At 51.6% G+C, this 14,978-nt stretch overlaps 7 protein-coding genes across 7 annotated transcripts; 4 read left to right on the plus strand and 3 right to left on the minus strand.

Annotated features, from left to right (window-relative positions):
- Window positions 1-200: 200 nt before the first annotated feature.
- Z520_07482 (uncharacterized protein) lies at window positions 201-1,712 on the plus strand (the record flags this gene model as incomplete). Its single annotated transcript, XM_016777979.1, has 2 exons — window positions 201-299; window positions 372-1,712. 2 exons carry the CDS (start codon window positions 201-203, stop codon window positions 1,710-1,712), a joined length of 1,440 nt encoding a protein of 479 aa, XP_016630885.1.
- Window positions 1,713-1,781: 69 nt separating this feature from the next.
- Z520_07483 (uncharacterized protein) lies at window positions 1,782-3,106 on the minus strand (the record flags this gene model as incomplete). The annotated part of the gene is made up of 4 exons (XM_016777980.1): window positions 1,782-1,996; window positions 2,044-2,686; window positions 2,737-2,979; window positions 3,029-3,106. 4 exons carry the CDS (start codon window positions 3,104-3,106, stop codon window positions 1,782-1,784), a joined length of 1,179 nt encoding a protein of 392 aa, XP_016630886.1.
- A 341-nt stretch (window positions 3,107-3,447) lies between these two features.
- On the plus strand, window positions 3,448-4,875 carry Z520_07484 (uncharacterized protein; the record flags this gene model as incomplete). The annotated part of the gene is made up of 4 exons (XM_016777981.1): window positions 3,448-3,714; window positions 3,771-4,181; window positions 4,241-4,702; window positions 4,756-4,875. The coding sequence occupies 4 exons, from the start codon at window positions 3,448-3,450 to the stop codon at window positions 4,873-4,875; spliced, it is 1,260 nt and encodes a 419-aa protein (XP_016630887.1).
- Window positions 4,876-5,102: 227 nt separating this feature from the next.
- Z520_07485 (uncharacterized protein) lies at window positions 5,103-6,776 on the minus strand (the record flags this gene model as incomplete). The annotated part of the gene is made up of 5 exons (XM_016777982.1): window positions 5,103-5,279; window positions 5,336-5,531; window positions 5,583-6,124; window positions 6,178-6,527; window positions 6,581-6,776. The coding sequence occupies 5 exons, from the start codon at window positions 6,774-6,776 to the stop codon at window positions 5,103-5,105; spliced, it is 1,461 nt and encodes a 486-aa protein (XP_016630888.1).
- Window positions 6,777-7,547: 771 nt separating this feature from the next.
- Z520_07486 (uncharacterized protein) lies at window positions 7,548-9,122 on the plus strand (the record flags this gene model as incomplete). Its single annotated transcript, XM_016777983.1, has 8 exons — window positions 7,548-7,643; window positions 7,701-7,735; window positions 7,788-7,879; window positions 7,935-8,096; window positions 8,149-8,350; window positions 8,471-8,723; window positions 8,822-8,994; window positions 9,080-9,122. 8 exons carry the CDS (start codon window positions 7,548-7,550, stop codon window positions 9,120-9,122), a joined length of 1,056 nt encoding a protein of 351 aa, XP_016630889.1.
- A 1,617-nt stretch (window positions 9,123-10,739) lies between these two features.
- Window positions 10,740-11,655, plus strand: Z520_07487 (uncharacterized protein; the record flags this gene model as incomplete). The annotated part of the gene is made up of 2 exons (XM_016777984.1): window positions 10,740-11,167; window positions 11,235-11,655. 2 exons carry the CDS (start codon window positions 10,740-10,742, stop codon window positions 11,653-11,655), a joined length of 849 nt encoding a protein of 282 aa, XP_016630890.1.
- A 1,385-nt stretch (window positions 11,656-13,040) lies between these two features.
- Z520_07488 (uncharacterized protein) lies at window positions 13,041-14,879 on the minus strand (the record flags this gene model as incomplete). The annotated part of the gene is made up of 6 exons (XM_016777985.1): window positions 13,041-13,184; window positions 13,264-13,494; window positions 13,544-13,668; window positions 13,726-14,124; window positions 14,189-14,725; window positions 14,789-14,879. 6 exons carry the CDS (start codon window positions 14,877-14,879, stop codon window positions 13,041-13,043), a joined length of 1,527 nt encoding a protein of 508 aa, XP_016630891.1.
- Between the last annotated feature and the right edge of the window lie 99 nt (window positions 14,880-14,978).

Raw genomic sequence — 14,978 nt, forward strand, 5'->3', positions numbered from 1 at the left:
GCTGGCCTCTTTCACCCTTGATTCAAGCCTTCCGGATATTTCTATGCTACTGCTTTGACAGAACCATGGTGCTAGGTCCTGGGGCGGCTTTCAAGAACGTCTAGTCCACGTCTACTAGCCGTCGTGGTCATGGGTAAGAGGAGGAAAGAGGCTCCAGATTATTTCTTCGACTAGAGAGATTCCTGAGACGGTGTTGTCTCATGTCTCTCGCGCTCAGGCGCGGCTTGAAAATGGCGGCCTCTCCACCAAAGGACCCCTTGATTATGATCATCGGTGCAACCGGCACCGGCAAGTCGAAGGTGAGTTTCTATCCTTGGTGGGGAGAAATGTATATCATGCTGGTGGGGAGAACTAATCGCCACAGGGAATAGTTGGCGGTCGAATTAGCCACCAGATTCAATGGCGAAATCATCAATTGTGACGCTATGCAAATGTACAAAGGGCTTCCGATTATCACCAACAAGATCCCCGAGAATGAGCAGAATGGAATCCCCCACCACTTGCTCGACTTCATCGGCCTCAGGGAGAAACTATGGACGGTGCAGCAGTTTGTCAAGGAGAGCTCGCGCATTATCGACGAGATTCGAGCCAGGGGTCGCCTTCCGATAGTGGTGGGCGGGACGATTTACTACACGTTTTCCTTGCTCTTCGAGGATGCTATCCTTACTCCCCACCAGGACGAGCAGCGGCCAAAGCACGATGCAATGGAGAAAGACGAAGAGTTTCCCATCCTGTCGGCTTCGACGGAAGAGATCTTCGCGAAACTGCAGGAGGTCGATCCTGAGATGGCGAAGAGGTGGCACCCTAAAGACCGAAACAAGATCCGGCGATCTCTCCAGATATATCTCCAGAGTGGGAGAAAGGCTTCCGATATATACGCTGAACAGCGTCAAGCTTCGTTGGATGATCGGAACAGAGTTACTGCGGACAGCACCGATATGCATGGTGGTGGCATCCTGGGCGATCGTAAAATGAAACTACGATATGCAAGTCTGATCTTATGGTTGGAAGCCGAGGACACCGTGTTGAAGCGGAGACTGAATGACCGAGTTGACACCATGGTTGCGAACGGATTGTGTGACGAAGTTCTGCAAATGGCAAAGTTGGAAGAGGACTTCAAACAAGAGGCAGAGCCAGTTGACCTCGCTAGCGGCATCTGGGGATCGATTGGCTATAAAGAAATGAAGCCCTGGCTCGAGTTGCACCAAACGTTGAATCCCGATCCTGCAAAAGTAACGGTAGCAGAGCGTGAGGGTATAGACACTGTGAAAGCGAGCACCAGACGCTATGCTAAACGTCAGAACCGATTTGTTCGCCTTCGGCTGGCAAAAGCTCTGAGCGCTGCCGGCAGGCTTGATCTACTGTACCTTCTCGACTGCACTGATCTAATCCGGTGGGAGACCGCCGTGACAGAGCCAGCACAAGCGCTTGTGGACCCTTTCCTCAAAGGAGACGAACTACCCAAAGCGAGGTCCCTCTCGACCATGGCGGAGAGGGTACTCTCACAGATTGAGGAGTATGATGATGATGTCCGCGAAGCCAGAACCTGCCAGGTGTGCCAGAAGACACTTATGACTGGTAAAGAGTGGAGGGCACATCTTACCAGTCGCAGCCACAAGAAGGTTGTCGCCTGGCACCGCAACCGCCAACCCGTGGCGTTCGGGGAAAGTGACGGAAGCCAGCAAGTACAAATACCGACTTCTCCAGGTTGATGCTTGATCCAACTCAGTTGATGTTTACCGGAGCCTTACAGTGGCGAAGGGCCACCGCTAGAAGACCGTTCATGGAGGTTCGGATGCCGCCGGTCTCACTTCGTCTCTAAGCTCCTGCAAATGTAGCTGATGGGATAGCAGGCCGTTGGTACGCCACTCGACAAAAGCTGACGACAAGATGTCGCCGTGCCCTGATTCTTCCAGCTTGGAGACCTCCAGCACAGAGGATTTTTCTCGTTTGCGGATTCGCCAAACGCCATCGGAAGTGATGATAGTTTTCAGCCCTGCGTCGAAGTTAGCAGCGCCCGAGCATGTCTAAAGATGTGCTCACACTCGAGGAAGCTTGCGGCAAAGTTGATGCAGGTTTGTCCGTCCCACAAACCCTTGCCCTTCAACTTGACATTATCTGGAATATTCTGTACGTTCAACTCTTCAAGGCGCTCCAATGTGCCTTGCTGATCTCGATAGCCGACGATAATCTTGGGTACTCCCAGCAGGAACGATTGTGCCCAAAATTTCAAGAGTTTCCTCTCATATTTGATTTGCTCTCTCTCGTTATTGATCTTGGCCGTCGTCTTGAGCTCCACCCAGTCGATCGGCTGCGACTTGTCTTCCGGCTTGAAGGCCATGACGGCGTCCACTTCTCCACCAAGAATCATCTTGACTTTGCCGAAGCCAGTCCGGACGATGGAACAGTATTGAGCGTGGTTGCTAACCATCAGATCTTCCCGGGATTCGATGTACTCTCGAGAGGTCTCCGGCCATGGTGTCGGCATCAAGGACAAAGTCTCGAACTTGTATCCCCAGAAACTCATAAGGTCTTGGGACATGGCGCCCGGCCGTCCCGCAGATGAATACTGCTCATTGCGGGAAGAAATCTTCTTGGTGTGATTTTCCTCAATGAAGATGGTGCCTTGGAATAAGGTGGCGTTCATTTCCCAGTCATCCAGTTTGGAGAAGGGAACTATCATCAGCTGTCTGGGCCATGAGCGAGTCTTTTGCAGTTATGTCAAGCATATCACACCTTGGTCATCATCCCTCTCCATGTCAGGAAGTCAATTTCCGTTTTGGAGCCTTTCTCTTTCTCGTACGCTATAATCGCTTCCAGCAGGCCGTCCAGATGGTCATCGTCAGAGTCATCGAGTTGCCGGAACGTCTCGAACCCTTTGTTGAGATCGCAAGGCAGGGCAGGTGGGTAGTAGTAACGAAGGCTCGAGGCGTCTAGCCGAAATTTGTGATCCTCATCAAACGAAAAGAATGCGATCTCCTGAAATCCTCTCAGACCGTGCGATCAATATATGTTAGAGCACACGTACCCTTGGCCTTCGAATTGCCGCACTCAAGCCCGCGAAACGAGCCACCGGCTCAACACTGAAGTTGTGTTTCTGAGCCATTACCACGCCCCAACTGTAACGGAAGCCTCTTGGGAAAACATGTCGTCCGGCCCAGAGTTTCCTGAACGAAGCCGCCACGAGATAGAACGAAATACCACAACCTCTGTGCTCTACATATGACATGGAGAATGAGCAAAACGGGCTTCATCGATGAAAGCTGTGACCACGTGAGAGCGCGATCCGACTCGCGTCGCGTGGTGAAATTGACGTCACATGTTGACCGCAAAAGGGGAAAGGTCTAACCATCAGGGCTGGAAGATTCCAGGATCTCATACTTGTAATCACTTCTCCTCCTCTGAGAGGTCTTTGGATTCCGCGAAAGATACCTCCACCAGCAGGAGATGGCAGGCAACAAACGGGCATTGAGCCAGACGGACGGCAATGCCACCCGATCACAACCACCTTCCAAACGGAAGTCGCAGCAACCAGCGGCAGGCAAAGAAAACGAAATTAGAGACTATGCGAGGATGAAGAAGCTTGAACTTTCCGGCCTCCTTCGAGAACGCAACTTGCCGTACACTGGCACCAAAGAAGTTCTCGTCCGGCGACTTGAGGAATCTGATGGGAGCCACCTTTCTGAGGTTACATCGGAACATGCAACTGGGGAGGTGTGTCTTGACCATTCGACTAAAACACCTCTTGTGTCATTCGCTTACTTAGATAGGGTCATGCCGCTGCACAGCCTGCCACGAGTGAGTTCGAGTACATAACGCTCTGCAGACCGCTGGAGGACATTCGCCCGGAAAAAAGGGCAAATAACTTGGATTTTGATGACTCTGAAGAACTCAATGAGGATGAAGACGACGAAGACAATGGACAGCACGGAGGCGCAGAAGTTACAACTGGAGCCACTAGCGAGGGTGGTCAACGCAAATCAGTCTGTGGCATGAAGCAATGCGTATGCAAGCTTCCGGCAACCGAGCTTCCAGGGCATCCATGGATACTTACAACCAAAGGGTATTCTTTGATAGCTCGTCTACAATGGGAGGTAGATGTGAGGGATCAAGACGCGGTTGGGGAGCATTTCTTCTCTGATTTCAGTGGATATGGTTTTCAAGAGGTGATGGAAAACCAGGTGAGTCCAGAGTGCAATCCGGGATTCGTTGTGCTTCTTGCTGAGCTCTGAATGGATAGCTTCTATCCTTCAACCGCGAATTCTCCAACAAAGGAGGCGCATCGCCTGCGGCATTATGGTCGATCATTGAAGGGTTCGCCTGGACTCTGTACGACCCGAGTTGCTGGTTCAATATTGACGACTCGGACGGGTTGTTGGCGACGCTTCAGCTCATTGGGGGCGCGGTCTTCACGACCCTAAACACCTTCGAGAAGAATGGATTGCTGCGCCCTAATTCGCCGGTGAAAAATATCGCGCTTGTGCTGGGTGTTCTGTATGACAACATTCGAGCTTGGCCAGGCGACGAAGACGAGCCGGAATTGGAATGGCGCGGGGCCATGGTCAGAGAAGCCCGGCAGCATGGCATTGAGGTCAAAGGGCAACCTTATGGCATCGAATCGGTGCTCGAGAAGGATGGAGTAGATGGGACGCTTGACAGCGAAGCACACTCAAGGTGGAAGAAGTTTGACTGGGCCAAAGAGGTAAGTCTGTGACTATCTACGCGCCCAAGCGCCACTTACTGACGCTTCCAAAGTTCAGGGCTTTCTCCAAGAAGTACCGAAAAGGATCGGCAATTGGTGGGCGGCAATACGTCCTGGAGTCTGAGAAGGATGTGACGAGGGCGCGCAAGACCTTCCGTGCGTGGGATTTCTGAACTCTCAGTAGCGGCTACTCGAGGTGCAGTGTAAGATTATGGTTGTGTATACATACTTCTACTTGTGACATGCAAAACTGCTGTTCATATTCCCATTTGTATGCTTCCTCCTTTGCATCGCACCCAAAAAAGAAGGGTATCACTGGCAGCCTGCTGCTGTTCAACCGCCCTCCATGGTAGATGAACTACGTCCACTTATCTCGCTTGCAGATGGGTGCACCGAGAAACTAATCTCTCAACTTAACCTTGACATTGATGTTGGACTGGAACATTAACCATCGATTCGCAGTCTTCCACTCGCTGAGCAGATCGAAATCAAGATGGCGAACGAGCTGTGGGACAAATTTCGACATCTCCATTAGGGCAACGTTCAGGCCTTGACAGGCTCGGGGACCGACGCCAAACTTCGGGGTGCCCATCAGCAACCCTCCTCGTCTATTCAAAGACCAGCGGAACTTACAGGCATGTAATACCGATTCATAGCGGTGGTATTACCCTCAAGCCAGCGCTCTGGTCGGAAGACATCCGCATCGGGCCCGAAGACGTCCTTGTTACGGTGGGCGACCCAATTGTTGATGCCGACAACGGCTCCTTCAGGGAAGTATGTCCCAGCAATCATGGCGCCACCCTTTGGGACAACACGAAGTAAGGGCAGCCTGAGATTGCGGTGAGTGAAGCTCAACGGATAATGGGAGTCAACATCTTACCCGGTGCCAGGATACAGTCTCTGTCCTTCTTTTATCACCGCCTGACAGTAAGGCATCTGCTGGGACTCGTGGAATGAAATAGGGTCTGAAATCGACCCTGCTTTAGCCATATCGTCGATCTCCTTGCGCAGCTTGTCAAGACACCGCCGATTCTTCAGCAGATAATAAATGATAGCGGATAATGTGATCCATGTGGTATCAGCGCCAGCCACGATATTGCCAAAGGCCCCAATCAGGACATCCCAGTCTGTGAAGGTGGCGGGATCCCTCTGCTGGGCAGCCATGAACTGTGCAAGCATGTCCTTTCTATCGTCCAACTTCTCCGCTTCCTTCCTCTGCGCGATACGCTTCATGGTATAGGCGATGGTGTAGTCAACTTCACCTGCACCTGTCCCGGCGAGCCAATTGACTATTTTGAACAGGATTGGATGCAATTCCGGATAGACGCCGACAAAAGCAACATAGGGCATTCGTTGATGGAGACTCTCACTGATACCTCCGATGTCTTCACCCTTGTCAAGGAACCCAAAACGTTCAGAAAACTGAGTGTCGTCAGTCAATACAGCCGCCATTCGGAGCTCTGGAAGGAGCACACCGTTATATGGCCTTGACAATCAAACGCCCAACAAGAGAACCAGTGAGTTAGGTCAACAGTTTCGCCTGATTTGGCGAAGGCCTGGAGCTTCTCGATTAAGAGCTCTCCACATTCATCGATCAACGGCTCGAATGAAAGTACCGACGACATGGCGAAGGCTTGTGCGTAATTCCGACGGTATCGAGCAGCATCCTTGTTGTCTTGGGTGCTGAAATTGGTGGTGGTGCCAGGAGGACAAGATGGCCCATACCACTTCGACTTGATCCACGGATTTGAGATGGTGTAGATGATTTTGATAGCCTCGGGGTCATCGATACTGTATGAGTTGGGCTCGAGGCGTACGATTTTGCCTGGAGCAGATTGCATCAGAAGAGTAAGGGCAGAGCAGTGTGTGGCCACTCACCATATTTTCTATGCAAGGCGATGTTCACCTGCTCAAAATCACCTCTGACAAGGGCCCTCAGATACCACAGGCGGGTGAAGCGGGCGAGTAATGGTCCCGGGGCGGATGGAAGTTTGCTAGTAGCAGACCAAAAGAAGAAGTACAGCAACCAAGCCAGGAAGAGTGCTGACAGACCAACCAAAGCTGCTTTGTACATGTCGATGGTAAGACTAGAAGAATCAGGGCGTGTCCGCTCCTGACTCTTTCTCTTGCCTATTCTTGTTCTGCCTCTTCCCCAGTGAAGAACCAGGCTGTCTGGCAGTACATATACAGCGCATGGAGAAGATAGGCGTCAGCCGGGCGGTTGGGAATTTATGGAGAGGAAATACGCCCGGCGCATTCTGGAGGGCTTTTCTGCCTCTCCAATCCCCTCTGCAAGTCTCCTCGATCCTTCGATTGCTTTTTGGCCGCATTTCTGGTGGTGCATGGGGATGCAGGCCTACGGGAGAGACTTGCATTGGCAGAAGCATTGGGCAGCTCCTTAGGTGCAGTTCATGCGCCATGGCTGCATCGGCACCATGCACGCCTCGAAGACTAACTTCTGACCCGGGAGCGGTCCCCGTCGGGTCCCGCCATGATAGGCCGCTGAGCTAGGACGGGGGCTTTTCCACGCTGGATGCTGTCCCCTAGACTGGGTCTAAACAGCATCGTAGCCACTCGGAACGACCTCTTCCTGCTCCCCCATCGTGTCCGCACGGAGGGGCCAGTTAAACGTGGCAGATGAATGAAGAACTCACGGTGGTCTTCCATTCCGTCAGCTTTCTGCTTGTGCAGGGTATGGTTGCAATTCCACCGTCATCCGACTCGAAAATATCTCGAGGCTTGAAATCCTAGCGTTACTGGCGCTAGGCTGCTCGCCGAATGATTTATATACTCATGGACTGTCCTTCGCTAACGATTCGATATCCTTATCTGGATCATATCCGCTATGGCCACCACTGGCTCTGACCCAAACGAGCCGCGCACCTCCGTCTCGATCGACACTGCTGTCAACGAAGACGTGACTATACTTGTGGACGAAGAGGTGATTACACGTTTGGTGGGCACAATATCAATAATGCGTGACTAATTGGCAATCAAGGCAACAGAGCGAGACTCGGCATACGGAGACGAGATGTATTAGGCCTTTCGTTGCGTCGAGAAGTGCATATTAGATTAACCTTATCAGATCTGCCTATACAACCTCACTTACATCGTCCGTGAACACTTTCATGATGCAGTACGGCCGGATCTATCACACCTTTCGGGATCATCAAGGGAGTTCGTCTCACCCACGAGTTGTGCCTTGTTGATTGCGATGGTAATATCCCTCCAGATATGTTGCCTAGCGACGAACAAGAAATCAACAGGCTAGATCTCCATCATGCATTGATGCTTTGGCTTCTAGGGGGCCAGCTTCATCTTGCTCCAATTGGTTCACAGCCGCAGCGAGTGCTTGATCTGGGTACGGGGACAGGCAACTGGGCTGTCGATTTTGGTAAGTCAGGAGCCTCCCTTGTCTTTCTAGTCTTCTGACAATGCTCCACCAGCCGATCTGTATCCCACGGCAGAAGTCATTGGAACGGATCTTACTCCGATACAGGCCACCTTTGTGCCCCCGAATCTAAGATTCATCATTGACGATTTTGAGGACGAGTGGGCATACGGGCAGGCGCCGTTTGACTATATCCATGGGCGGTATTTGGCCTCTGCTGTTCGAGACTGGCCGCACTTGGTCCGACAATCTTTTCAGTATGTCGATCGAACTTGTTGTGTTCATGTGTGCTCGTGGCCTTCAATACGTCATTCCTCGGAGTCTTAGCGTAAGCATGCAAAGTGTGTTTCGGGATACTGACGATATGGACATTCTAGGAATCTAAAACCTGGCGGTTGGGTCGAGTTCCAGGAATGGGATACAATGTTATATTCAAAGGATGGTTCGTTGACCGAAGAAGCGGCGCTTTACAAGTTCCATCACCATACATGCAGCCGTCGGAGTGCTGCTGGCTACGATACTCAGCCTGGGCCAAAGATTGAGGGCTGGCTTCGAGATACCGGCTTTGTTAATGTGCAGGCTATAGAATTACCCATTCCGCTGGGCACTTGGCCTAAGGACACCACATATGTGAGTGAGATGTGACCACTGCGCACGTCGCCAGGTTTCCCCCAATACTGCGGGACGCTCGAGTAGGGTTTGCTGACCAGCAAGATATCCATCTGCAGAAGCAAGTTGGAATATGCAATTACCTTCAGTTCCAGGCTGGGATGGAAGGCATTGCAATTGGGTGCTTGGTGAGGACTGCCCCCGATCCTTGGTCGATGGAAGAGGTGCAGGCCTTGCTCGCCGAGGCAAGGAAAGATATGAAAAGTCCGAGGATTCACGGACAGTACGACTTGTAAGTATGAGTCTACACGAGGTGTAAACCAACCGTCGTCAGATCACGTAACCTTGGGGAATACTGACTAACCTTTACACAATAGTTATGTGGTATATGGGCAAAAGCCGCCATCAGCTGTCCATTGATACTGGGGCGCTGAGCATCCCTGTACCTTTCTTCATTTCCATAACGGGAATAATACTCCCGGAAAAGTTCTGCTTGAAATTTGTTATGCCATACCTTTATACTATAGAGATATGTCCTAGCGCATAGTCCACTATATATATGGTGTATACTGCTAGTCGACACAAGGCTGGCAGCCATGATGCTGACTTTGTATAGGCATAGCGACGCGGTTATGGTGTTAGTTACAAGAAAAGCGCAGAGATACTTGTACGTCAACGTGGAGACTCGATTAGTCAATACGCCATATCCCCGCCCAGGATGAAGTCTGATGTCCCTCTATGCGGATGGGATCAGATGTGTCCCACGCATAAGGACCTCCATTCACATTGTGTCCACAATCTGAAAAGCCCAGCAAAAGCCTCGCTCCTGGAGACGTGCGCCGACTTCGACTACGAAGGGCGCCGGCGCACGTTCTACATCTTGATGAACTCGATCGTTTGACGATGATCTTCGGGCGAATGCATAAGCATCATGAGAAATAGCGACGTCATTTTCGCCCTCGAGGTCGTCGAAGCCTTGCACAGCCAGGAAACGGCCGCTGTCATGATCTTGGTATCCATGCATGTTGCCACCGGTACCTAGTATTCAGGCGCGACAAAGCGCCTCACCTTGGCACCTGTTTGGGACAGCGGCCTGACGCTTTAGTCAGGACTCCTTAACCTCAGCGGTTAGGATCGACCTATTGACCTTTGAACCTACTATTCCCTTTGCCTATCTACTTCTAGGCCTTCCTTACAGATTCCTAGCCGACGAGGAGGTTGGGGCGGGGTGGGCATCACCGTGTGCCAAGTTGTCCAGGCCCCTCGGGTGGCCAAATCACAATCTTCCAGGATTGGCGGACACGGTGCCACATCCGCAGCCACCGGGCATCTAGACCAGTTTCTCCTGATAGACATAGCACCCGTGCGCAGTTCGCAGTTATGGCGAGCCAATCGAGAGTTCTCGTTTTGGGAAAACACAATGAGTGATATGTCTTCAGCCGCACAAGTCACAAGCGCGTGTGCAGAGCTGTGCAAGCCGCGTGGTGCAGACTTTGCAAGAACAGGATAACCAGAAGACCCAGTAGGTCCGTCAGAGCTGCACAGCTGAAAGATACTACGCTTCTTTGAGACAGTGAGGGACCTGTTGATGCTAAAACTAGGAAGAAGCAGTGGTAGGCCGACTACGGCAAAGCTGGGGGTTGTGACCTGTTTGCACAGTGAAGTCCATGTATTTCCGGGCGGAACACTGTTGTCGAAGTACATGGGCACTTTCTAGCAACGACTCCACAGACGAACATGCTGCGTGGTGCAGGGCATCGACTTCAGCTACGCCTTTTCCATTCAGCTACGCCACAAAATTCCCCGCGAGCCTAGACCACTTCTCTTCTCTACACCCGTCTTCAACCCCGAATATCGCGCAAATCAAACAGACGTGATAGCCAAGTTGGCTCGATGGGGTGAGCCAGCTGCAAGCGTCACTACTGTGCGCTGCCGTGAAAATTTGGCCGTACAAAGCAGGTACAGAATGTAAACACTTTCCGGCCTCGATGGTGGGACTGGTCTACCTCCCTACTCCTCCGCCTGGATACCCTGATCATGGATACCAGAGATTTTGAGAAGGGCCCTGTGTCTACATCAGCCCCTTCTGCAGTACCTTCACAGGCTTCGTCTTCTCCTGACAAGGCCATCATCAAGGAGCCCAGCGGGCACACACCTCTCCAGCTTTTCCAGCTGCTGATCGGCATATCTACGCCACCCTCCCTGACTCACGATGGTGTTGATCTCGGCAGAGCCTCCGAAGCAAAGTCGAAGCGAGTTCGGACGGATAACATTGGTCTCTATCAGCGTGCCAGACAGGAGGAACGGGCAAGTAGAATCGCCTATCTGTGCACAAGCATTATCAGCAACACTTTGTACATGTTTCAGATCCTTCTCGCAGCGACGTTCACGGCACTGTCTGCGTACAAGGACTCGCGTCGTGTAACGTTGACTGTGCTGGGAGCCTTGAATACTGTTTTGGCTGGGTAAGTCCCCCCAAGGGCAGAATTCCACGCAGGACCACCCACGACTGACTTTGTTTTCGATCATAAGTTGTCTAGCCTGGCAGAAAGGCCAAGGGGTGCCACAACGATATCGCAAGGCTCAGGACCAGTATCAGGCTTTGATCCTCGAGATCGAGATGGCGGAGCGATCATTCTTGGACCTCGAGTACAACGGTGATCAAGGCGGCGGCGTCAAGCTTGATCCGCGAACAGAGAAGGACAGGCTCCAGAAGCTATTCGACACAGCGAAAGCTGATCAGCAGGCAAATTATCCAGATCTGTATGTCAGCACGGGCGCCGTCGCCGCAAAAGACTCCAAGGAGCTGAAAAAGGAGCTGGAGGACGCAAGGGCAGAAACGGCCAAGGTGCAGAGCGAAATGATGGCCAAGATCGAGGCGTTGATGGCTAAGCTGGCGACTAAGGTCGATGGCCCGGTTGAGGAGGTTGTTCAAAGTGCTGCGAAGGAGTAAAACACGGACGGTTCCGTGTCTCCAAAACTGCACCCTGAATGAAACAAAGCTTCACCACCAGAATGTCGACACCAGTCCACCTCCTGTGAAACGTGCATCCGCGCCGCTTTTACTCAGGCTGGCTCACGCCTGGCTCAACTGCTGCCCAGGGCCAGCCAGCTCAGCCTGGCCAGCTGCACCTCTGGTGTCTGGCTTACTACACCGTGGCAGCGGTGATCCAGGTTCGTCCCTTCTTCAGTCTGTCAAGTTTCAAAGAGTGCCCAAAGGAAGGCTCTAGAGGGTTCCTGGGAAGGCGCCACGGCATATTCTCTCCTTGACCCTGCGAGGCCGAGTCGAGACGGCCTTCACGAGAGTGATAGCCTCGCACCACGTATGCCTGTGTCCTTGGCCTGAGAGGGTTTCCAGAAACAGGTCCATGCCGCTCTCTCCTCTCCTCTATGCCGACCAATACACCGAGTGACCTTGATCAGTTAGCTGGATTCTTTCTCAATAATTCTTTTCGCCTTTATCCGACCATCCTGCCGCCGAACCAATTCAGACAAATATAGTCTAAAAACCACTAGGAGGAAAAATGCCAAGAAGTATTTTATAATACTTCCATCGATGCAGTACCAGAGTAGCCAATAATGGTATTGTAGTAGCCCGTTTCAGTACCCGAGGTATTGTATTATTGGAAACCACCCTATTTGGGAGCCGATGCCGAGGTGAACAAATTACGAAGATCTCAAACCGGTTTTGATTTGTGTTTGGAAGAAAGCCGACTTGGATGGGCCCGAGTATCTGATAGCACAAGGTACGAAATCTGAGCGAAGCCGCACCGTGTCAAGATGACCGTCGTTGTTGAAAGTCAAGGACTACCGGTTTTTAACGTCTCTCATGCTGTGTGCTGCACATCATTGTCGATGCACTACAGTACCAAGAAAAAGCTCCAGTTAACTACCGAACTTTTGGGAATTCCGGGCGACGTTACGTTCATTCTCAAGCCCTGCGGGACGCACATTTGAGGGTCACCTATTGTACGATCGCGGCCGAGTCTCAGGCAGTGAATGCGAAGGGGAAAGGAAGCCCCGTTTCACAAGGTAGCCGGCTCTTTGCTCTGCGTCTCTCAAAACATGGTGGATGGAGACGACCGTGCGACTTAGCCGCTTTGAAGACCAGGCGTATCCCAGGTCCCCCGTCGTTTTAAAGTTGCAAACATCTTTTTCGGGTTATCTTTCAAATTATAGACTACCATTCCATTTTCCTTTTGCCTCATCTGAAAAGCCCCGAATCTTTTCGTGGCTCTCTCTCCCTCTCTCAAGAGATTAGTTGGGATGATTTGCATCAGGGAGATTGAAACCGCTCTTACCACTTCCAACTTTCCCTTGCTGGCATTGAACTTAGTCCTAACCAACCTTCGTGATTTGTTCGTCGACTTTGAAGATGTCATGATCCTGGGCCAGATCTTGCTCGTTCATCTGATGAATGTCGACGGTAGCAATCTCGTCGCCGAAAAGCTTGGGTATTTCCTCAAGAGGGATATTTTTCGTCTATAGCCAGTGAACCCCACGATATTAGCAATCTGTTTGTAGCGAGTGAGAGAGGAGGGGTGACGCAGGAAGAACAGACCTCCGGATAAATGAAAAAGACCACAATGAAGCAGACAATACAGTTCGCCACAAAGACCATGTAGAACTTCCAACCAATGTGTTCGAATCCGATAGGCGCAGTCTGCGTCCACAGGATGGTTGAGGCATAGGAGAAAGCGAAGGAAATACCACATCCTAGCGCGCGAATGTGATTTGGCCAGATTTCGGCAGTAAAGACCCACGAGGCGGCATCGATGAACGTTCCATATATCTATTTTGGTTAGCGGGTGCGCCAGCGAAGGGGGGAGAATGCTTTATACAAAAGCAAAGAAGTAGAGGAAGAAGATCCCTCCGCAAGCGTAGCTTGTGTTGGCAGTTTTGACAAAATACTTGGTAAGCGCCCCCTCTCCAGATAGTGCAATACCTAAAAAGAAAGAACCGATGACTGTGAAATACGTCAGCTTAGGGACTCAATCGCAGCGCGAGGTAACCGTCAACTTACGAAACATCCGCTTCCTCCCCAAACGGTCGATCAAGAATGGAGCAAGTGCGTTGAATGGGATCGTGACAGAGATCCATCCTGCGGACAACAAGAGTGCATCACCACCGGTATAGCCGAGTGAGTTGTACAAGAGCACACTATAGTTGTTGATAACCAGGATGCCCATGCCATTGGCACTCCATAAGATGAAGCAGGAGAAGAATAGACGCTTTAGGTTGGACTTCTTCGTAACCACCGACCATTTCCCCTCCGCCTTTCTCAGTCTAGCGTCAAGCTCACGCTGCTTTTTAATCTCGACAGCCTCGAGCTGTGCAAAGTGTTCGGTGTCAGGACTATTTTTGTCGGGATGCAGTTTGGCTAGGAGCCGGACACCTTCGGCATCACGGCCATGCTCGATCACTGGGAGGTCGCAGAGACGTCAACATACAGATGATTCATCAACGAAGCGGCCAGTCCGACTTACACCAGCGGGGCGATTCAGGCAAACAAAATGACACTGGCACCATCACCACGGCCAAGAGACAGCCGACAGAGATTGGAAATCGAAATCCGAACGTGCCAAGGGCCTTCGACTGCGCGAAGTATGCACCATAGCCGATCCATGATGAGCAGGAGTATCCCAGAGCAGAGAAGACTCCTCCTTGGGCGACCAGGAAGCCTCGGAAGGACGGGGGCGAAATCTCAGCCTGGTAGACGGGAATGGTGGAAAACAAGGATCCGCTGCCGAAGCCAGTAATGACACGGGCGACCTGGTACATAGGTACGTTCGTCACTCCGGTTTGTAGGGCGCTGCCTATGATGAGGAAAAAGAGCGACGCCCATATCGTCTTCTTACGCCCGAACTTGTCGCCGACGGCAGTGAGGATGGCGCAACTCACAAATGCACCTAGAAAGTAGATGGCATTGGAGGTCGAAATCACCGTCGTCGTGTGAGAAGATGTGGGATCCAGGCCAAGAGTCGAATAGAAGGTTGGTTGACCCAACGTGCTAGAGATGATGGCTAAAAGCCACAAAGAGGTTAACACCTTGATCAACTGTATTGTTGTCACTCTGCGACACGTACCATTGTTATAGGCCGCTGTGAAGATGCCGAATCCCGCCAGCCAGATCAACCGCAGGTTATACCAACTCCAGTTCTCTTGGATATCCTCCATATTGTTCAGCTTGCGGTTGTTCGCCCCGATTGGAGTGTCCTTTTTTCCGGTGCCTTATCAGGTGGCTGTGAAAGAAACAGTCAGAGAAAAGTGACAGAA

Source organism: Fonsecaea multimorphosa (assembly GCF_000836435.1).
Source record: "Fonsecaea multimorphosa CBS 102226 unplaced genomic scaffold supercont1.15, whole genome shotgun sequence".
NCBI lineage: Eukaryota > Fungi > Ascomycota > Eurotiomycetes > Chaetothyriales > Herpotrichiellaceae > Fonsecaea > Fonsecaea multimorphosa.